The sequence below is a fragment of the Erithacus rubecula genome, assembly GCF_903797595.1.
Source record: "Erithacus rubecula genome assembly, chromosome: 1".
Lineage (NCBI taxonomy): Eukaryota > Metazoa > Chordata > Aves > Passeriformes > Muscicapidae > Erithacus > Erithacus rubecula.
Genome location: NC_136658.1, coordinates 81,797,874 through 81,821,748, shown reverse-complemented (window position 1 = coordinate 81,821,748; position 23,875 = coordinate 81,797,874). Strand labels below are relative to the sequence as shown.

At 40.9% G+C, this 23,875-nt stretch overlaps 1 protein-coding gene across 3 annotated transcripts in view; it reads left to right on the top strand.

Annotated features, from left to right (window-relative positions):
- Positions 1 to 7,085: 7,085 nt before the first annotated feature.
- CNGA3 (cyclic nucleotide gated channel subunit alpha 3) overlaps positions 7,086 to 23,875 on the top strand; it is a 30,734-nt gene continuing 13,944 nt past the window's right edge. For 2 of the 3 annotated variants that reach the window (XM_079314073.1, XM_079314072.1), the window contains exons 1-4: positions 7,086 to 7,611; positions 16,577 to 16,708; positions 20,266 to 20,382; positions 21,784 to 21,963. In XM_079314073.1, coding sequence (XP_079170199.1) covers positions 16,608 to 16,708; positions 20,266 to 20,382; positions 21,784 to 21,963 — 398 coding nt within the window. In that variant the 5' untranslated portion in view covers positions 7,086 to 7,611; positions 16,577 to 16,607. Of the gene's footprint in view, positions 7,612 to 16,576; positions 16,709 to 20,265; positions 20,383 to 21,783; positions 21,964 to 23,515; positions 23,570 to 23,875 lie in introns of all 3 variants that reach the window. The other variant, XM_079314071.1, reaches the window with a different exon arrangement.

The window sequence follows — 23,875 nt, the reverse complement described above, 5'->3', positions numbered from 1 at the left end:
CACCAAGAGACTTCTCAGCACCTGATTTTTTTCTTTTTGGGAATTGTATTAAACAGGACATATTCCACAGAGTTAACTCAAGTTTTCCTTTAAGCTAACACCCTCTACTGTTCACTCCTGCATATTATCCATAAACAAAACAGCCACAATTAAAGTGACTACTGACTTTGGTGTGGTACAGCAATTTCTAGAGTATTGTCCTAATTTTAATTTTGTTATTCTTTGAAATGAGTGCAGCAGTGGCTTAGTCACCCACCCTCCTTACATCCTTCAGAAAAATAAACATGCTGCAATGTCCCTTTCCAATAGTTTTGATGTGGTATACATCTTTATAAGTTATTTTTTGAAAATAACTGTGATTCCTGCAGTGCCAAGAACAGCCTGATCACAATTTGATGTTTTTGTATGCTGGGGCTTTACTTTAGCAACCAGAAGGTTCTGAAGTTGACTTCTCTCATTTTTTTTTATGCTGTATTTTTAACATAGTTATGAAAATTGAATGAGTTTCCTTGTGAATGATGATTTCTCACATTTCAAGGTTTTGATGTAGGAGAAGACAGTTCTCTTCTGTATTTAGAGTCCATGTGAATGAGTTACCTGATTCAGAATTGCCATGCAAACCAGACATGTGTCTTGCCTACCTCTGAATTACAGCCATGTGCTGTTCACCAACTGTTTCTATACTGATCAGTATATCAATATCAGGATATTAATATATTAATATTGAGGATAAGGACAACATAAAGGATATAGCCCTAGAATTAAACATTATTTGTCACTCAAAGAAAGGTACTAACACCAAATGGACTCAGCTCTTCTCTAGAAAAGACCACTGCATGGCAATGCAAGGGGCAGAAGAAACTGCAGAGCTCTCCTTTCCAGTCTCTCAGTAGCGTGATACAAGTGTCTGAAGCTTGGTTTTAACCTCCTCATTTCTGTATAAAACACCTAGCACATCATGCTTTCTAACAATCCCCCCTCCTGAGAAGGGTTTAAGGATAAACTTTAGGAATGCTGTTTGCTAAGCTCATGAAACTCATCCTTCAGGGCTATTCTTTATATGTAAGGCAATAAATGGGAAACTAATTTTAATGATTATATTCTGTGAAATTATTCCTTCCCCTCTAACCATTACCAGCATCAAATCAGCCACTATTTGTTGTTCTGTGCATGAGAAGGTAAAAACATTATTAAGTCCTATTATTAGGATTTTAGCAGTGTTAATCTTGTAAATTCTTCAGTCTTAATGCCAGCTTCTGAAGGTTTTCCCAAAAACTCTCTGGGTCTATCTCTAGCCCTCAGGAAAACCACTCAGGGTTTTCCCTGAGTTTCTCCTGTGCTGAAAAGAAGACACCATTCTGGGAAATCCCTTTTCCCAATGGCAGCTGTGCTGCTATTTCTCATTTGACTTTCAAGTGACATCAGAAGATTAGTTGCAATCTCTTTGCAGGCTGCTAATCCAGAGTGCTGCAGTGTCTTGATGTCCCTCTGGATATGACTTTAAGTTGATAAGAAACAGAATAGTGTTCATAGGTGCTGCACAGATATTGGCAAAGACATCTTGACACCCCTGTCTTGAGTCCCCTAAAATAGCTGTAAAACACCCAAGGCAATTCCATGGGTCTGCTTGGGGAAAGATTCACAACTTGAGGCTGTTGAGGTTTTGTCCTGTCCTGTCACTGGTTGTCTGGGAGAAGAGGCCAACCCACACCTGGCTGCACCCTCCTCTCAACTGTAGACACCAAAAATGTGCCCCTGAGCCTCCTCCAGGCCAAACAACCCCAGCTCCCACAGCTCCTCCTTAAAAGTCCTGCTTATTCCTCATGAACTGGCAGCATCAACTTTGAAACAGCTTTTGCTGCTAGTTATTGCTATGGAAGGCCTTTGATCACTGTCATAGTACTTTCAAGTGTGCTATTTGCTGAAATAAAACCACAGTTGGAACCAGGACAAGCTGGCTTGAAACCAGGATGATTTCACTGTCTGGGGGAGTATCTGCACTCTGGTAAACTCTGATGGGCTATGCCAGGCCATGGTGAGTTATGCTGTAGCCATGTGTGTGTGTAAGCCAAAAGGAGATAGAGCATTGGTAGCCTGGCACTCACACTACACAAGAAGGCATGTCCCCAAAAGAGAGGCAAAAGAGTCATCCAGCAGGAACCTGTCCCTCCCACCAAGATTACAGTGAGAGCCAGTAGCCTGCCCAGCTCAGGCACATCAGCAAAGGAGCACATCAGTCAGATCCCAACCCTCACACAGCTTGTTTGTTCAAGCAAAGCTTGTATAAAGAATGTTCCATTGGCAAAGATTTCCTGAGTCTTTGCCTTTGTTGTCTGTGGTTGTTTCCATTACATAAGACAACAGTTCCCACCTGTCCCAGCCACTGATATTTGTTCTTTAAAAGCATTTCTTATTTCAGCATTTTGCCTTTGCCTTATCTGACTTGTATGAGCTGGACTGTTCCTGCCCTGCTTTAATCTCTGGTCCACAGAAAGCACTAGAAAGACATTTAACAGTGCCAGATAAATGAAGGTATAGCAAAACTCAGCACTCTACTGAAATATTGAACTTTCTGTCACATTTTCAAATGCTTGCTATTTATGACTACTGTAACAGGAGTATTAGTGAGACAGATCTCACTTGGAGCTTTTTATACAGCAGATGGAAATAAAGGGTGTTGCCTGAAAAAACTCCAAGGCAAATAATAGAATCATAGAATGGCTTTGGTTGAAAGAGACCTTACAGATCATCTAGTTCCAACCCCTAAAATGAAGAGGTTAGGGTTTTTTCTTCTCCTCTTTCTTCAGTTGTTGAGGTAAGTCACTGCCTCACTAAGAGGCATTTGACTACTCAAACTGCTGTTAAAATGAGGATCAGAACGATGAGGGTCAGAACAAGGACACTTGGAGCTGCTAGCTCCCAGTAGCCTCCTATACACATATTTTAGTTCTTTGATTTCTTTAGTTCTAAGTTTACAGCTTGGCACAGTGCTTACAGACAGCAGTCAGAGATCTACCATTCCTCATCTGGCTCCTGTATCTCAGAGCAGTCCATCACAGAGCCTGTGCAGGCTGTTGTTAGATCTAAGTAAAGGTATTTCTGAGTTTATGAAAGAGACTTCTTTAATCTGTGATTGCCAACATTTGGCTGTAGACTGTCAGCTGGGCTTCCTCAGACTCACTAGTGAGGCCCAGCAATGGCAGTGATTGCCATCATATAGCACAATGGGAAAGGCTTTTAAGCCTTAATTTATATTTCACATAAGTGTCTCTCTTTCCATTAGCTTACTGCTAATGGACCACAATTATGTGACTGGAAATGTCAATTCATTCTGTTTGGAGTATCTGGGCTGTCTCCCTATCAGTGCCTCAAGCCTGACTAGCATTTTACTGAAATTTCCCTAGGGACAGCAGGATAGTTTTATTTTCATTAAGAGAAAAGATTGTCCTGAAAACCAGCATAAAAAAATAAGTGCTCTTGTGTGTACTTATTACCTGAAGCTAGGGAATGTTCACCTGGGGGACATTAAAAGGCAGCATTTGTAAATGTGTTTGTTTAAATAGAGGAGAATGAAAATTCACAGGAGGATTGCACAGCTCCCTGATTGTCTGTAGTGTTTCTGCATGGCTCACAGAGCCTGATTGTCTGTAGTGCTTCTGCATGGCTCACAGAGCCTGTGTCTTCGGGCAGTTTGGCTCATGTAAGATGGTGAGGGAGCTCACAGCTAGGCTTGCAGTCAGCAGGAATTTCCACACCTCTCCTAGGCCAGAGCAGTGTCCCAATTCCTGTGGGAGAACAACCTGAGTTAGAGGGTCACCATTCATGCTTTGGATAGTTCAGCCTGTAATGGCTTGCACTGTGATCTTGCTTGGAGAAAATCACTGGCTTTAGGTGAATGCTCAGGCTTTTGTATATGTAACAAGGACCCAACCCTGTTACACCAAAACCTGTGGGATGCTTTCCATTGATTTCAAAGGGACACAGCTGCTACTTTGCATTCAGCATCTATTTTTAGTCAAGCCAGGTAAAAACACATTAAATTTGGTTAAAAGAAGAGTACCAGACTCCTGTCTTACCCCTTTACTGTATCTCACTCCAGTGGTGCAGAGTAAGGTAAAATAAATAGATCTCATTCACTTATAATTAGGACAACATGGAGATTGCAGTGTAGAACACTGAACAGGTATATGTGACCTTTTATGTATGTGTGACCTTTTATTTATCAGGACATCCTTAGCTCTCATGGGGCTAGTTTATGAAAGCAGCTTGGCTATGTTCAATTTTCTACAGTAGTCAGTTCCTCACAGGATCAGGCTGTTTAAAAACTCTGAAAATACCTGTAATGGACTTCCCATGCCTCATCTGGTTGTTTCTATTCTTTGTTTCTATTTATTCTGTCTTTTGAATCTTTCTGTCTTGCATTTGCACATCATAACTTCACGGTTTTGTTCAGTGGAGCTCCAATTTTGCAGGTCCTCTGCAAATCATAACTCACATTGTTCAAATGAGAATGGCTTTGTAAGGCAGATATAATCAGTGTTTCTTTTGAAAACAAAACCAAATGAGCTTTTCTAAGGTTGGCAACTCAGTCCAATTATTTCACGGATCTTTGTTCATTTAATTCCTCTGAAGTGGAACAATCAGAAGAAAACAGGGCAGAGCTACAATGCAAATGGGAAATTATGATTTCTCAGATTGAAGAAAATGAGATTTTATAACACATTTATTTATTTATTTATTAAGTCTTATTCTTTTGTCATGCATCTCAGCAGTGCTTTATTGCAGAGCACTGCAGTCTTGAGGGAACTATCAGAATAATGTCAGTGCTCCTCAAAATGGAGCTGTGTAGACAAAGCCACAGGTACTATAAATAACCTCAACTCCATTGATTACCTGGGACTTACATTATCAGTTTAGAACAACTGAGAACTTGCAGTTTACTGCAGTGAAAGGATGTTTTTTTCACTCCTTGGATAATAACATTATATAGAATCATAAAATATCTTGAGCTGGAAGGGATTCACAAGGATCACTGAAGTCCAGATGTGCTGGAACTCCAGACTTTCCTTGTCTTATTAATTATAATTTCCAATCACAAACAATCATGGAGGTTTTGCTTAATTCTAAGCATCATGTCACAAAATTAATCTTTAGTTTCCATATAAAACTGAAAAATACTTTGTTGAAATTAGACATGGTAATTCATGCTTGTGTTTTAAAGAAATGTCTATCTAAGACCAATAACTTTAAGCCACTGAAATAAATCATCAGTAGTGCCCTGATGAACATAGTAATTTTGATGGATGATATCTTGCAGCTGCTAGCAGGTTGAACCTACTTGTTGATGATTCTCAGGGGACTGGCTTAATGATTATACAAATGAAGCAAGAACTAAACTTGGAAAGAAAATTTCATGGAAATTATGAAAATGTTGGAAAGAAGCAATATTTGCTCCCTGAATAAGCATGTTTTAATTTATACCTAACAACTCAGAAAATGGAAAAGGAAAACAGAATTTTTTTTTTATTGTTGTCTTCAATTCCTTGGCAACTGTTTTTGAGGTACTGTGAAGATGTATTACAACTTTAACACAGTCTTTTCTCCAGAATTTATTGCAGCAGCACCAGTAAATGAATGCAATGACAGACTTTGGACAGTGATGCCATTCTGGATGTGGGCATTCATTTTTGTCTATTCAGCCTGATCCCTTTCTGTCCAGATCTGGAAGTCTCCACAGGTTTTTCCTGTGTTCCATTCACAGGCTTCCTTCACGTGGCAACCAGAACATAAGGGCAAGATGTACAGCCAGACCTTCCCTGAGGAGGAGGCCAGGACCTGTAAGGGGCATGTGTCTACAGAGACACTTGGGGATGTGCAACCAATGCTTGAGCCTTTGGAGGGACAGCAGCAGCCTGGCACTTGGTGCACGCCTGGTTGGTTAGCTGCAGTCCCAGTGCTTCCAAAATGCTGCCTGGAGTACTCCTGAAAGATCAGCCCAGCAGGAAAGGACATGACAAAGGATGCTCTTCAAATGTTTCTGCTTTTCTGCCTAGCGTTTCTATTCTGATCTTCCAAAACCTTGTTACTCTGAAGACTGCTGGGACAGCTATAGGAGGCAGACACCTGGAGTTTCTGATGGGGTTTTAAGAGTTTTAGCCATGGTCTTTTCCTCTCCTCAGTCCTTTTTGTGTGACGTGGTTCATCTTTCAGGCAAAATAACCCGAGCACTTAGAATGCCTTTCTAACATCCCATTGTGTTCAATCTGGCTCAATTGACATGCAGCAAAGTGCAGCAGCCTTTCAGTTAGGAATGACATGGCTTCTGCTGACATTTCCCAGCTGAAGAATCATTTTATGAATCATACACACTCTTTGTTTCCAGCTCTTCTGAACCCTGTGAAAAGCAGAATAAGAACTGAACAGGTGGAGATCGGGGGAGTATGAAAGCCTCGAGGGAGCTTCAGCAGAGGAAAATGAGGGTCAGCACCCTCAAGGAGGTCAGGGAGCGAGCACTGAAAAAGAAATTTACCCTGGGTACCGCGAGGAGAAGCGCCTCTCAGGATGGAGAGGGTGTCGGCCCAGCAGCAGGGCTGGGAGCGGCTGTGGGCTGCCATCCTCTCGCGGCTCCCCTCGGGCAGGACGCGCAGGGACAGAGCCAGAGCCCGGGACATCACTCCCGACGGCTGCCGAGGGGGAGCAGCGAGCTGGCAGCAGCGGCACGTCCCCGCCGCCTTCCCGAGCATCCGCGCCGCCCCCGGCCGCTCCGCCGGCCCGGATGAGGGAGCCGCGGGCGCTGCGTGCAGGGGAGGCGGCGGGAGCCGGCCGGGAACGCCGCCGCACCTCCCCGCCCCGCACGGGCTCTCCCGGCGGACCGGAGCGGACCGGAGCGGACCCGACCAGCGGCTGATGCGCAGCAGCAGGCGGGTGGCCGCAGCCAGACCCTGCCCGGCCCGGGGCCGCTGGGGCCGCGGCCAGAAGGGCTGAGCGCCGCCGGGCACGGCTCCGCCCCGCCGGGGACAGCGACTGCCGCGGGCACGGGGAGTGCCTGAGGGACAGCGAGCACCGAGGAGTGCCTGAGGGACAGCGACTGCCGCGGGTACCGGGCAGTGCCTGAGGGACAGACAGAGGCTGCCTTGGGAGCCAGAGCGTGCGGCCGCCCGGGGCTGCACATCCCCGCTCCGCCTGCGGCCCCGGCCCTGCCCTGTCCTGCCCTGCCCAACTTTCCTCGGCGTGGCACGAAATGTGCCGGGGCGCCGCCGAGCCGCTTTGACGTCTTGATCCTCTCCGAGAACTTAACAGGATCGCAAAGCCCTTCGAGCGGCTTTTGCCGTGAGCCGGGCTTAGGCGCCGGGGCTGCGGCTGTAATCCGGCCGGGCCCCGCGGAGGGGCGGCTCGGCGGGCGCTGCCCTGCCCCGCCGGGCCCTGCCCTGCCCCGCCGCCCCCGCCGGGCCGCCCGGCTGCGCTCCCGGCGCTCCGGAGCGTGTCCGGGCCGGCCAGGGGCAGCGCTGCCTCGGGGAGATCTCCCGGGCCCGCATCCAGGCAGGCGGACCGACGGACGGACGGACGGACGGAGCTCCGGAGTTCGGATGCTGCGGAGGAGAGTGTGGGCAGGTGAGTCTGAAGCAGTAACCCTCTCTATCTGTCATGACCGTGACAGGGGCATCATGTCCTGCATCAGACTTCAATCCCAAACCTTAGCTCAAAAGCTTGAAATGGAAACGTAAACTTTGTTATTTATTTAATTTTAAAGGAAAGTGTTAATTTGATTACTCAACGCAGAAATCTATGTATATACAATTAATTAATTCAGGTCACAAATCTGAACACAAGTGGGGCTGAGCAGACTTATTCCGCTCCTGTCGTGGGGCTCAGGGGATTTGCTCCACTCCTGTTGACTGATGCCTAATTTTACTAGCTTGATCAATGTGTCTCTTAATTTCTCCACTGTCTGGTGCCTTGGAGTAAGCATGAGGCTGTCCAATCCTTTATAAAAATTGCCGGCAAATACTACAAACAATGAAAGGGAGTAATTTTCCGGTTATTCCTGGTGCTTCCAGTAAATTGATCTTGGTTCTGGAAATACGGCATCTTTTGAAAAAGTCTTGTGCTGTAATCCACGCCATAGTCTGCCTAAGAATGTAGAATACATTGTCAGTGTCTTTCTCCAATGCAAGGTCCCCTCATTTGTCAGAAGGAAAAGTCTAACAAAGATAAGGAAAAGTGACATGAACATTGCTTTAGGTCTCTGAAGAAATTATATTAAATGTAAATGTTACTACCTGTTGATCTATGTTTTAACTGTATTTTATTTTCCAGATGTGTAGTTGCTACATTCAAAGCAAATAGTTAAAGGATTGTTGTATTTAAAATCTATAATTTTTACTTTTGCAACTGAGTAAAATTACATCTGTAGTTTCAGACGTTACAGATTTTGAAATAGCATAACTGTGTATCTTCAGTCAGCACAATCTTTGGTTTTTTCTCTCTGATGTTTTTCATGTTTTCTTGGAGTATGCATGCTAAAACCATCTGATTAGAAAAATACATGTTGCAAATGAAAATGGGACTGCTAGGATGTTGAATCAGCAAGGGTAATCATGGTAGACAATTAGTGAATGACTTGAGGGAAGAACACATCAGCGTTAAAAAATTATACATCATCCTTCCATATCAGCATGTCTCAGCTGTGCCGTCCGTGTATCCCAGCCCTTGTCATCCAATTTGCACCCAAGCTCAGTCATTTCGGTTCAGCACGTTGTTCCTGCAGCCTTCTCCAATGTTGCCATCTCATTTCATTAGCATCTCTTAAATCCTCTTCGGTAAGATGCCTCGTTACCACTTGTGAAACGTGACACGATTTACCTCTCGTACCCAGCCAAATGGGATAGCTCCCAAAGTGGGCAGGGAGTGAATTTGCATGGGAACATTCACACGTATGCACGTGCACGCATGCAAACACACACATTTATTTTATAGGCACACACTCAGGAGTGTAAACCTGCTGTGCTCATGCTGCATTCGTGCCCCTGCTGTGTTTGCTTTTAAGAGTTAATACGTGAATGCAACTGACAGGAGACATCGGCAGAACCCGTGAATTTTAGAGTGGCTACAGAAGCCTTGCACTGAGCTTATTTGCTGTATAGAAACATGGATATCTGCACCATGCTAACCCAAACTGGCAACAGAATGATGTGACTTGATTGTTTTAATTTGCTGTGTTTCATTTACTATGTTAAATCCAATATCCACAGCAAGTTTCTCCTGAGAAGTTTCCAATCTAAAAAAGAATTTGTCTGCAGAAATCTTCAGTAAATCTTAGAAAATAGAACTATATTGCTATTAGTTCATAGTTACAGAAGAGAAACTTGGTCCAAATAATTCAATTTATTTAAATTATTATTTTGGTACTACAGGAGGCCAGAGACTCAACCATCAAACAGATCAAAGGTAATCATGTGCATTTCATTCTAAAACTACAAATTATACATACATGAATAATTCAGTGCTTTGTGAAGTGCATGCACATCCAAAGTACCTGTGAGAGGTAGAGTATTTGACATCCTTGGCTGGTACTGAGGCTACTAGGTTATGCATATAAATTATGTGCATTATCAGGAGATGTCAGTACTTATAGGCTGTAGAAAATACAATATGATGTAGCAGACAGTAATTTGGAAAAGTGGTCTTTTAAAAGAGGTCCTAGAATTTAAGAATTGTTGATTTAAACTGTAATTAATTCATGGGGGTAAGTTGGTACTGCTGATTGTTTTTTTTTTACTCCCTGAGCTTGATCTAATAGCCTTCATACAGAGCTGATTTCCATGAGTGTGCCTGAGTCCAGTCTGCAGGTGAATTTACAAACCTCCAAAGCATTGAAGAAGAGGTTGTGCCTTGTCTTCAAATCATGTCGTTGTTTAAAAGTTCAGTGTCCAGTCTTTGATTTGTTGCCGTTGGTGGTTGAATCATTGGAGCTGCAGCCTGTCACAGGGCACACACAGAAGATACATAATGCACAGCTGAGCTACAGCTATTAGCAAGTGATATAACAAGGATCATGTAGGTGGAGGTCAAATCCCAGAATAAATCCCAAAGATTTATCAGGGTTGAACCTGAGAGGCTGTGCGAGGATTTGGAACATGTCTTAACTAAAATGATGTAAGTGATCCTATGCAGCTTATCACTGCTTCCATAGCAATAAATAAATGTTGAAAGCTTCAAGACCAACAATATTTTAACAACTGCACAAACACATAGGATGTATTGTAAAATCATATGTAAAGTCATCTTTTTCTCCTTAAAAAGGAGAAAAATATTTCACCTTGAAAAGCTCTTTTTTGAATTCTGCCATATTTTTTCTGTAGTCTTTTTACTCAAAACAAGCAAGCTTTAAGAATACTAAGTGATGGTAAAAATAGCGTGATCTGTCATTATTACTTGATATATTTACTTTGTATCAGGTGTATTAATTCTTGGTTGATATGCAATTTGAATTAAGTTAGGTTGGGTTGACATATTCTGCTCCAGAAGGGAACTGCTAGGGTCGCCCAAACATGAACTCTCAGTGGTCTAGAGTGGGAGACTAAAGTAATTCAAAGATCCTTCACAGATATTTGACAGGCTGCAGAGCTCAGTTTGATGCCCTAGCAGATAGCTGTCAACTCCCTGAATTTGTTATAATTTATAACAGTAAAGTGAGTGCCTGTGTGTTGGGATTTTTTTCCTGCTGAGAAGTTGCAAAATTGTCTGAAACCCAGCACAAAGCTGCTCAGAGGTCCTGACTGTGTTCAGATTGCAGTGGGTGCTGAAAACAGATTGTCCTGATGCCATAGGTGTTCTCAGAGTACTGAAAACCCATTAGAAAGTTATTGGTATCCCATAATCTACTGGTGGTGGGCTCTGAAAAAGGAGGAAAACTGGTTTTGTCTTGCTTAATTTGAAGCAGACTTGAAAGGTTTCTAAATTTTGAGGTGCAGCTGCTCAGCACAATGCAATTTGCTGCAAACAGGTGAATCAACTTGGGAGAGAGGAGAGTTATGGCCGTGGGTTGGGTACCACTCATTTTGGCCTGGAGTTAGAAGCCCAGTTATTCTCAGCATCCCAGTTTAGTTTCAGTCATTTCACATCTGTAGCTTCCTTCTTAGTGCCTTATTCCTGCTTAGCTGCATTTCTGCATTCCTACTTCAGGAAATCCACTTGATGGCAGAGCTCCTAAAATTTAGATACTGCAGTATTCGTAGCTCTAGTTCTAGGTCTTTAATGATGTAGTTCTAAAGAGATAAATAGAACCAGATTTTCAAAATTAGGAAATACTTATGTGAATCCAAAATTTTCATATGTTACTTGAGCTCATACTTGTTGTCAAACAACTGTCTGTATTGTTAAAAATACTTATTTTATACCAGATAGTTTGACACAAAACCTCAGTTGATATTGAATCCAAAATGAAGAAGATAAAAGAGTTGGACCATTTGCATTTCAAGCAGGGAGTGCTATTGCTAATGTATGTAATTTGTTAAATTTTTAGTAGGATAATACATCTGTCTTATTTAGCTGTAGTTTCAGTCTCAGGGATTTAGGCACTGAAAAGCAATGTTCTTGAGTGTGGAATTATTAATCTCTCTCAGGTAAGCACATTTGGTAGCAAAAAAAAAAATACTAGGTGAGAAAGCATGTTAAAATACTGCTTAAGGCATTGGTAGAGATGCCAATCTTTCAAGAGCTAGGAGGGATTCAAGTTTTATTTGCTGGGTGACTACATTGAGGCTCAGAGGTCTGTGTCTGTCCCTCTGTTTCTCTTGTTAAATCACTTGTGAGCTAAATACCTATTCTAAGTGCCTAACGTGGATTTGCCAGCCTTGTCAGCCTTTATGTAATCAAGTTTTACCCTCAGTGTAATTATTAGCTTTAAATATTTAGAGCAAAGAGCATAGTTCCCAGGTAGGAGATGTTATTTATGAAGGGCAGGTACCAGTGTGGGATGGGTGCAGCTGGGAGGGGCTGTGGGGCCAGGTGTGAGCAGCAGCCAGGGCTGCCTGTGCTAACACAGCTCCAGCCAGCTCCAGCTCATCCCCTGCAACTTTTTTTTCCAGGGCAAAAGCACTTGAGAAAAAGTAGGATGCCACAAAGGCAGTGTGTGGGGACTGAGGGGTTAAAAAAGGGTGAAAACCATCTCTGCAGAAAGCAAAGTCAGAGAAGAAGGAGCAGAGGTGGTGGTGTGGGCACTGGAGCAGAATTCCCCTGCAGGCCTTGGAAGGGACCATGATGGAGCAGACATCCACTGTGGTGTCCATGCTTCAGTGGAGCCAGGATTTCCTGAAGCAGACTGCAGCCAGTGAAGAGGAGCCTGTGCAGGAACAGGTTCTCCTGACAAGAACTGTGTCCATGAGGAGCTTACACTGGAGCAGGTTTATCCTGCAGGACTGCAGCCTATGGAGTGGACCCACACTGAAGCAGTTTTTGAAGGACTGCAGCCTGCAGTAAGGCTGGATCAGGGGCACAGTGTGAGGGGGAATGAATAGCAAAGAGGAAACTTTATGGGCTGACTGCAGCTGTTTCCCATTTCCCAGTCCCTGTTCTGCTGGGTGAGGTAGAGGAGTTGGGAATATAGGGGTAAAGTTGAATCTGGGGAAAAATGAGGGGGAGACTGTTTTGTCTTTGTTTCTCACCATCCAACTCTATTTTAATTTGCACTAAATTAAGTTTTCCAGTTTGAGCCCATTTTGCCTGTGGTGACAATTGGTCTCCCAATGTCTTTTTTCTACCTGTTTTTTCTCTTGACTCATGATGAGCTTTCTTATCTTCTTTCTCCCACTGGGCTGCTGAGGGGGGAAGGTGCAATAGCAGCTGGGTATTGGCATCCAGCAGCAAGCCAAGGCCAACCCACCACTTGTAAGGATCATGGTTTTAAATATGAAGCTGAGCTCCTCTCACTTGTTAAAACTGCCTTGTGAGAGCCAGTGTTTAGTGGCAGTTTTGGAATTGCAGGTCCCAGATGGTTGGAGCTATTTTCTGTGGCCCTGCAGAAGGTGGTCATGGAGCCTCATGTCTCTTCAGGACTTCTCTGCTGGCTGACTCCTGTTAAGCTGCTCCTCAGTTGGTTCCTTGCCATATTTTGGATCTAATGTTGAAATGCCAGTCTCCTCCCTAGACTATTAAAAACATTTATAATTAGAGTTCTTAGAGGCCTGGAAATAATTTTTCTTCATCAGATAGCTAGTAATTTGTCAGAACATTATGGGCTTTATTCAGTGACAAACCATGTTGCTTCAGGAGGTCTCAGCACCTCCCCTGTACCTGTTTATTTCTATCAGTCCTGTGCTCAGTCTCTCTCTTCCACAGCTGGGCATATATAACACACTTTCATCCACTCTTCCTCCCTCCTTCCAAAATATATATTAATATATATTATTGCTTAATAGTAGAGTTGTATTTCTGTGAAAAATTTTCCCCTCCTTTCTTCCAGTACAGTGCAGAATAAGAGCTCAGACCTCACTGTATATTGAACACAAAATTTACAGCTGAAATAATTGTAAGGGATCTGAAATGACCTGAAATTTTAGCTACATATTTTTATTTATAACTTTTTAGTCTTCACCTTTCTAGGGTGAGCAAGCCTCATTTTCCTCTCTCTCCCTTTTCCATATCTTTAATCATTCTTGCCATGCTGTTACCTTTCTGCTGATATTCTGCTTTAGCTTTCTATTTAAGAGAAGGACTTAGAGTGTTCCAGATAAGTTGTCACTGTTATTTCATGGAGCAGTTTTAGTGTTGTGTCATTCACATGTTCCATGTATACATTGTCAGTTGTTGTGTCAGCAAGCCTGCCCTGCAGTGAGCACATTGTTTCACTGAGCTGTACCTCTGTCATAAATTCATAAATTGATCTAGGTTGGAAGGGACTGTAAGGACCATGTAGTTCCAACTCCCGTTCCACTAGACCAGGTTGCTCAAAGCCTCATCCAACCTGGCCTTGAACACTTGCAGGGATGTGGCATCCACAGCTTCTCTGGGCAACCTGGTCCAGTGTTTCAGCACCATCATTGTGAAGAATTTCTTCCTAGTATTTAATCCAAAACTGCCCTTTCAGGTTCCCTTTCTGAGAGCATATAGTTCAACTGGAAGCATGTAGGGCAGTAGTTTTCATTCTTTTCACCTGTATTCATGGGTTTCCCCTTGCCCATGTTGCACATCACTTACCATCAGATTGAGAAATTGCTGTAGTTGATGTTGGCCACCCTGAGGTTCCCTGCACTCCTTTTGTTTCTCTTGCCTGTACCATTTTTTGCTGTCCTGAGATCTTACTGTATCACCACTCCTTCTTTCCATCAGCATCATTAACCACAGCTTTTCCTACAGAGCCTTGAGGAATACTGTTATTAAACTTCTGCAGTGGTGAAGGTGACTATTTAGTCCTGTTCTTCCTTTCTGTCTTCTCAGTTTTTTAATCCAAAATAATGTTTAGCTTCATATGCTATTATTGTTTTTTCTTCTTTAGTGGCACAGCTTTTGAACGTCTAAATAAAGTTTCCTGTATTCAGTGCTCCACTGGCACACTCAAGCATTTCAGGAGGTTTGGAATATCTAATTCCAGTATCTATTTGAAAGTGTTTAACTCCAGACTAGTAATACCCAGTTTCAGCCATTTCAGTTTTAAGTTTAAAGAAGTACTGTACTTAGAGCTTTTTAACCAAACTTTCAGGAGCTGATGCACAAATGCATCTGAAAATCCATGTGCCATACCTACAGCATTTGAAACATAGAGAGGGATTGTTCACTAATTCCAGTTTCAGAAGCAATGTGTCTTCTCAGTGAGGGAATCCATGGTGTTGGTAGCAAATTATCTACATCATCCCAAGACTTCAGAAGAGTTTTATCATATCTCATGATTTTATTGTTTGAACAATTTTGGTTTTTTAGCAGAGTTGCTTACTTTGTTGGAGACTCTAAACCAGGTGACAGTTGTTTTTAACAACTGCTGTAGGTAGACATCAATCCAATTATGAATCATCAGAACTGATAAGGGTAACTGTTAAGTGTCAGAACTAATCAAAAACTTAACTCAGTATTAAATTTGCTCTGAAAGAACATCTTTAGAAAAAAGGTTAATGCTTTGTTGCTTATCTTATGAATAATTCTTCCCATTATCAAGCTTTTAAAACTCTGAGTTATGTTTTTAACATAAATTATCTACACTTTAGAAGTTAATTCTTCTGAGTGAACATTCCAATCTGAGAGTGGGTTGAAATAATTCAATTTTTTCATATCAGTGTGTAGTAAAAATGCCTGTCTTCTCCCCAGTAAAACTTTGGTTAATCACCATGAACAAGGCTCAGTTTAAGGTGAGACACAGTTAGACATTAACTGGTCTGCACTGAGGCAAAATTAGTAATGAGAAATACTAATAAAAATAATTAAGTGATGCCCAAAGCGCTTTCTAGAGGAATTTCACTATTTCTGGATTAAAAAAAAACCCCAAAACCCAATACTTTAAAATATATTAGATAATTTTAAATGTTGCATATTATTTTCTTTAAATGTATGGGAAGTGAGTGGAGGATAAATCAGGTATCTGGTTTTTAAGAAAGTGGGTGCATAATGTTCTAATGATGGATAGTGAGCTTTGCTTCAGGTATAATTCAGGTCACAAAATTTCTGAAAGATCTTTTGGTGTTGAAGGTGGATCTTGTGTAGCCAGTGAGACAGAGGATTATAGGTGAAAAGTGGACACAATCTAGTGTGAAGGAGTTGATTGATCCTGAGAGAATTTCATTCTAGTCCTATTTCAAACAAAAAAGGTTCCTGAATGGAGTTTCAAAACATTTTTTTCCTTTTTTAAAAATGCAAAGCTTTCACTGAAATCTTTCAGTCCTTCATTTGTAAGACACTTGTCTTAAAACTCATTTTGTAAATGGTAGATGTGATATGAATTTGGAAAGGCATTGAAGGTCAAATCTGGAAAGGAATTCAGGCAAATTTTTAAAAACTTGTAGGAGATGAGCTGCTAAATATCTTAACAGAGACTGTTTTGAAGCATTAGAATAAAAACCCCTAGTGTGTGTTTAGTGCAGTTTTAATAATATAGAATTATAGGGTGGCCTGCATTAAGGTAAGGGGTAAATGTCATTAGTTATCTGCTTGGTTAATATGGATTTTTGGAATAAAAGCTTAATCATAAAATAGATAAAATTAGCATAGGGGAATCAATGTAAAGTGGAATGGGTTGTCCTAACACATGTATTACCTGGCTCCTTTTGGTTGGCTTTCTCTCTAACCTTCTTTTAATGAGATTTTAAATGCAATTTCACTATGGATAATAGGTATGACAGTGTGGGTAGTCCATAAAGCTCAGAGACTAAAAGAATATGGTGTCATGTAACCCTTTTTCTTTGGTCATAATGAATCTTTACTAACACTTTTCTGTCTTCTGCAAATAAATCAGGAAATACATGTCATATGTGTGTGTAAATATCACTGACTGTTCTGCAAATGGTTGAAATTGCTTTTTGCTGTTCCACTGGTTTAATAATAAACTCTTTTTAAGTACTGAGCAGCCTTCATAATTTTTTTCTCATTTCAGCTGTCATTTAGATGTTGATATGTAAAGCAAAATGGCAAAAATCAACACCCAGCACTCCTACCCTGGTATACACAGCCTGTCTGTCAGAACTGTTGATGAAGAAATTGAAAGAATTGAAAATGGCTATATCAGGTAATATCTTCCTTTCATCACAGACAAGAGTACAGATTTTCTTCATAATTTGTGGAATTCCTGTAGCTCTGGGAATGGGAGTAAGAATTATGGGACTATTGTGGTGTGATATTGTTAGTCCAGCACACTTAACAGTGCACCAGACTTGACAACATCTATCCAAAGTACAGAAGAGACAGACACAGGGAGGTTGTCATGGCTTGCAGTTTTAGAACTTAGAGCTGTATTACCTCAGGGGAAAAAAGCCAATTTTCACCTCAGAGGGAATTACACTAACTCATTAAAGAGAAATCTCTTTCTCAAGTCAGCACACAGGTAGCAGACTTCCAACAGAGTATGTAGGATTCGGTGAAAAAAAAAAGATCCTTCCAGTACCATGCAGTGAAGGCTTGGGAAGGTTGTTTTTTTTTTTTTTAAAGCAACCTCTGCAAATTGCCTATGATATTTTGAAAGTTCCTGTGATAGGGAAAATTTTTAGGGTATAAAGAATATCAGCATTTTTGTTCTGGATTTTCAGACTGTCTCTCTGTACAGAGGAAATGTAATAGTTTCTTTACATGCACCTTTCTCTAGTTTTGGTAGTTTTAAAGCAGCTGTTTGAAATGTGCCAGTGAGCTTGCACTCACCTACTGCACAGTGCCAGTCATTCCTCTAGACTGGGCAAAGCCTGCTGGGCCTGTGGAAAGATGCATGAAGATCCATGGCATCAGTAAAGGCTGGTAAAAGTTTTCTGCTTTTGCCCTGTTATGGCCAACCACCTCCTCTATGTGGATCTTGTCAGGCTGTTTAAATGCACACCCAGACTAGAGCACCCAGAATCCTGATGGGCTGATGGGACTCCCTGCATTATGGTGAATTTTGGATTGCATGTCCCTAGCAGCTACAGATGCTCTGTTTGAATTGGTCCTTTTTTTTTTTTTTTTTTTTTTTATTTCTCTCACATAAATGTGCCTACAGTAGTGAAAATGGATCTGATTTGCTTGCACAGTAAGGCTTGGCTGTTGTTACACTATCCCATGGTTCCTTAGGGTCTCTCCAACAGTGATTTGTTAGAAAAAGTGAAAACACAGGTCAAAATGAGCCTCTTCCTTTCCCTTTTTTTAAACGTCCTATTTGTAGCAGATGTCAGTGATTGGCAGCTCACAGAATGGAATTACTGACAGGGATGTGAGAGTGGGGTTATAGAGGTTTAAATGTAGAATTAAATCCCTGTGATCATCTGCAATTTCAGAGGCAATGACTTTGACAGATAGAGGGACTGAAATAGGAATTGCACTTTATCATCATGGTGATGGTCTTGAAGAGGCATTTTTTAGAGGAAAGTTTGATATTATCAGCATTAATTGCAGGACTTCATAGATGGGTAAGAAGATACAGTCTTTCTCTGTAAAAGAGATCTCATATTTAAGGTTTTTTGATTGTTGAAATGATTGTTGGTAAGTATATACAATATCTTCATAATACCATTCAAAAATTCTGTTATTTTTTAAAAAATTCAGATTTCCTTTAGGATATGTCTGTACCAAAAGATAGAAACCACCCAGGACTTCAGCTCTTCTCTATCTTATATCAAAATATGCAACTATAGATATTGGTAAAAAAGCACATTTGCTAGAGTAACAACATTTCTTCTTTGCCTTTACCTTCCTCCAGCTCCTCTTGGCTATAGTTCAACAAAGCAATTAAACACATTACTTAATTCTTATTAAAGTCCGTGGGTGTTAAATTTATGCTTAATGCTAAGGATGTACTTAAACACTTTTCTGCTGTGAAATGAGGTGTTGCCAAGAAAAAGCATTCACTGCAACAATTAACAGAAACCTGCTACTGATCTTTAAAATGCTGTGCTCATTTATGCTGCAGTGATTCATGTGCTCACTTTCTTATTCCGTAGGGTGTTACAACCTTGGTTCATTTTGTTGAAACAAAAATGAAAAAAACCCCAAAAAATAACAAATGAATCTCCATCTTTAAGTGTATAGAATATATAGAAACAGCTCAAATAGGTGAGTCTGCACATTAGTTTGTAGACACAGGCTGGCTATCTAAAGTTGAAAGTAGGATTCAGCTGTGCCCTATAGGCATCAGGATTTCAGTGTCTTTATGTGAAGAGGTGCCTGCTGTCCTGAGTGGAGATGAAGACAGTACTGATGGTCAACAGCACCCAGGGAACTGCTCAGCTTATTCTCAAATTCAGTAACTCTTCAGGCTCCTTTGGCTCTCTTGATTATGAGAGGTATTTAGTTGCCTAAAGTAGGCATCAAATGTTATTTGAGATACCATTTGAAGCATTTAGCTGGTGCTAGTGGATGTGAGGAGAGACCTATGTATCTGGAGAGGTCCAAATAAGCATTCTGAGGTGTTCCAAATTGTACCAGACTCTATTCTGAAGCAGCTGAATCAAACCCTGAGATGGTCATTGGCTGTAATGGGAACTTAGACACTTACTAGGCAGTGCCATTAACAATATCAGAATTTATTGCTAAGATCACATAAAATATGCTTACTCAGTAAATGGGAATAAAAGTACTTAAACCAACCATAGTAGTGCAGTCTAAAACACTAACTAGTCCAGGATCCTTTCTCCAGCAGGTCTGTAAGCAATTTCACCAGGAAATACTGAAAAATGTGGGCACATTCTGCTATTCTCCCGGCATTCAGCTCAAGAGAGTTCTTGGGCTGAATGTGGGCTCTGTGTCTGGTAATCTATGATGAATGCCTGTTCCATAAATTTGTTCATTGTCCCTTGGAAGGTTGTTAACTTTGGCAACCACAATATTCTCAGCACTGGTGACATAAAGTAGGTTATAAAAGTTTTTTCAGTACCAAACGGTGTTTTGTTATTGGAAGAGAAGAAGAAAACAGCTAACAAGTTGAGAATACTGGGACCATCAGGTTCTATTGTTCTTTGAGTAGAAATAATAAAAGTTTTAATTCTTTATCTGCTAGTTTCTCCACTGTGAGTGCACATACAATTGAGCTGCTAATTATCCTCTTGTGTGCATTCAGAATGCTGCTGCCAGCTCTTATGAAGATACTGCAAGTATCATTTTAGTCAGTGTTTTCCTGTCTATACAGATTAACAGACCCATGTGAGAATTTTTGTTTGCATTACAAAGGTGGAAAAAAGTGATCCTTAATGGATGTAACAAAGTCTTGTAAAAGTGATTATTAAAGACAGAGAAATATTGAGAAAAACAAGGAGTACTATAAAAAAATCTGGACCCTAATAAAGTTCAGGTTCAAGTGAAGTCAATTTCAAAACTCCACTGCTGGAAGACAAGGCTAATTTTTTTTTTTTTCTCAAATGCTATTTTTTTTTAAATGCTAATAAGTAATATTTAGCTTCTTGCTGGAATATATGACCAGTTCATATTGGATGGCTCCAGAAGAACAGGAACACATGCTTAGCAATATGGTTATCAAATATCCACTGTATTACTAGGGAGAGGACACTTTTCTGGACTGTTTCCTGATGCAGTGGTGGAGAGAACCAGATGGGGGTGAGTCTGGTGAAGGCTGTATGGAATTCCTTAAAAAAAAATTTGTTTTTGCAGAGCCCATTCACTTCGTGAGGATGCATGTTCAGAGCTGCAGGGTGTCATTTCTGTGGAGGGAGGACATGTACCTGAATCCCAGGCGAGCTCCTTCACCGGTAGGGGAGCAATGGCAAGGTAAATTACTAACTAATATAATTTCCAGTATTATGTTCAATTTGCTGAAAGAGACTAGTCACAACTGGGAGGCCAAAGAAATCACTTTCCAGAAAAAATGGAGTCCAGCTGAAGTAGGTCTGTAAGAAAGAACAGAAGTTGCATTTGACTTATTGCTAGTAAAAGTCTTAGAATCTGAGAGAGACTGAATAAACCCAAACAAATCTGTCAAATATAAAAAAATAAATTCTTTTTACATAACTGTATCTGAATATACATTGAATTCTGGGGAAATGCATGAAGTGAGGCCAGACTGTAAAATAAATGGGTAAGTGTTTGGTTCTGGCTGATAGCTGATGCAGTGTTTGTTTCCTGTCAAATAAAACAAAATGATTGTTTCCTTCTGGTAAATGGCTCTGGAAAGGGAGGAGATGAGATCTTTGTGTTTTGAGTGTGAGAATTTCTCTCAGTTTTTAGAATCCAGTTATGATGGATTTGGAGCCCTAAAGCAAAACTGAAGCTGACCATTGTCTTAAGTTGTTTAAATTACTAGGACTTAAATATAAACCTGAAGTGGAGCTTCAAAACCTTCTTGTGTCTGCTTTGTGTCTGAGACTGCAGTGCTCTGCTTTCAGATACCATTGCTACACACAACACAGACCACAATCACTTTAAGAACAGTGTATTTCAAAGAGCAAAGAAAAAAATTATTGTAAAACTAGGGTATTTTAAAGAGCATTGTTCACACTTCATCATTTTAGGTAGTGGAGAACAAACTTGTATTTCCCCGCTTGGTTTTCAGATAGTGACACCACCAGATGTAGATGACAAACTCTGCAGGAAGTTGAGTTTACATGAAAAAGGATTAAAGGTGTGTGTTTTGTGTAAACATAATGCACACAAATATATAAAGTCATACTGAGAGCTTCCTTTTTAATTTTTGTTTGTAGTTTCCTTTACCCTTTTCCAGGATAGATTGAATTACACGTGTGTGTAGTGACAGTAATGAACGTACAGGGAAGTTTGTGATGTAAACATGAATCCTAGCAGTTTAAATATTAGGGTAACATAACATGACTCTTGAATGGAAATTCTCAAGCATCTAAGACAACTGCATTGGATGGATGTCACAAAGTATTAATTTTGAGATGCAAAGGCCCAACTCAGCAAGAATATTCTGTTGTTCCTGCTGTGATGATATAGTAGAATAGGAACTGATGTGGGAGGTGTTTTCCTGATCCACTGCAGAAGGTGATCTATGAAATTGTGGCAAGTGGCTGGGTTCACAGTTACTCCATCAAGTTTAATTTCAAGACAGGTGGAGGTGTGGAGAAAAATCCTGGGCTGGTGTTTGCAGGGATGTTTTAAACCCCCTCATGTTTCTGTCTGGTTCAGTGGATTTTGTGTGTGTGTTCCATGCAGGCTATCACAATTTGTCTTATCTGTGAGGTCATGGGCCACAAGGCACTCCCACCACAATGACCAAAGGCCTGATTCTTTCTTGGAACGTGTCAGAGGGCCAGAGCTTGTGGAGGTGTCCACCAGGCAAAGCAACATCCGCTCCTTCCTGGGTGCCCGGGAGCGGCACGGGGCAGTGAACAGGTAAGAAGAGGTGCTTAAATTCAACTGAAGATGACTGAGGTTGTCATGTTTTCTTGGTAATTAGAATGTAAGTTGTATTTTAAGAAGATGGCAAGGAGCTTAGCATGGGAGATGGACAGAGTATTTAATGCTGCCCAGGAATCTTCACGTAACTGAAGTATTCCACTTTCAAAGACTTTATCTTTCCTCCTCAAACACACTGTGACCAAGATCTTGAAGTAAAGGATTTTGATCATGCTGCTTCAGGTAGAATGATTTCTCAGAACTGCTATTTTATCAAATGTAACTTGATGTTGCTAAACTGCTCTCAACTGAGGAGAATGTAATTTCTATTTCAAGATCTAGGATGCCTCTACTTTTGGCTTTTCAGAATCTTAACGTGCATTATTTGTAAATGTTAGGGAACAGTAAAGAAGCAGTTGTGCAGAATGTGTCATTGCTTTGCTACATTGACTAAGAAGTCCACTTGATAACATTGCAGAAAATTTCTGATGTAGAAATGACAAAATCCTTTGGATGCTGACTTCACTTATTAGCACATATGCAGTATTTGGTGTAGAAGGCAGGTTCAATCCTAATTTTTTTCCAATAAAACAAAAGAGAAATCTTTATGTTCTTTGACTCGATGTGTTATTATTACTTTATAAATGTATGATATGGTGTTTTAAATTTAACTCCAACTAAAATGGGAACATGAAGTCTCCAGACAAAAGCTGATTTTTTTTGGCATTAGGTGTTGAAGAGAGACTCCAATATTCTTTTGCATAAAGATTGGTAAGTAAGCAAGTAATTAGTTCCAAAAATCTCAGCAAGCAATTCAGATTAAAGCAAAAATCTTTGAAGGTCTGTGCATTATGCAGGTTACTTTGATTTGTTGTAGTCCAGCACAGCCTTGTTATCTTCACTTGATCTGCTCTGTACAAATTCATCTCAAGAGCGTGAATTAGCCAGACTGTTGCCTGATTTCTCAGGTGTCTGGATCAGTAGCAACTGAAGATAGGAAGTAATTGGAGAGAACATTGATCATGGACCAACAAACCTCTGTATAAGTCTCTTTGAAGTCAATTTGAGAGCATCCATCCTTGCCTTCTCAGTTTTATGCTGCTGCTGGTTGGCAGGAACTCTCAGTTGTTGTATCATGAAGGCTTAATTCTGCAACAATGGGTAGGTATGCTCATTACTTATCTACAAGCCTTGACACTGCATCTGTGAAGAGGACTTGAAAGGATTGAAGAAAGCTTAAAATAGTAGCCCAATGATTACAGGGCTAAAAATAGTGAGGTGCATCTTGCCATGCACTAATACGCCTAAGAACAGACTTCAGACATCAGATGTGGTCACAAATGTGTATGCCAGGCACATGACAGAAAGGAACTGGTGCCTTGAAGCAGTTATGCAAAGGGGCTTATCAGAACAGTCAAAATTGACCTTGCTAATCTTATCAGTGCATATGTGAGAAGCTCGTGAGTCAATCTGTCGTGTTGGTAAACACGTGCATGAAATACCAGCAGCCTTTACAGTCTTTAATGTGTTTTATTTAATTTGCTTGCAGTCACTGGCCCTTGGCCAGGTTTAATGTCAACTTTAGCAACAACACCAATGAAGAGTAAGTACTGTTAACTTTCAAAGACCTTTTCACTACCAGCACCTTCTCTTTTTCCCTATCCAGCCTAGTAACATTTGTAGTATAAACTCCTTAGTTTGTCCTAATCCTTTCCTAAGAGCATAGCTTTATTATAGAGAAAGGTCTAGTTTTCTTAGTATGAAAAACATCCTTTGTGCTCCCTGTGAACTTCTTTTTGTCTGAAAGTACCTCTTCCTCTCAAGGAATGAATTTGACTAAGCATTGAGTCCCTACCTTCTGTAGTTCAGCTGGCTGATTTTAATGCATTACCAATTGGTGCGCTAATTT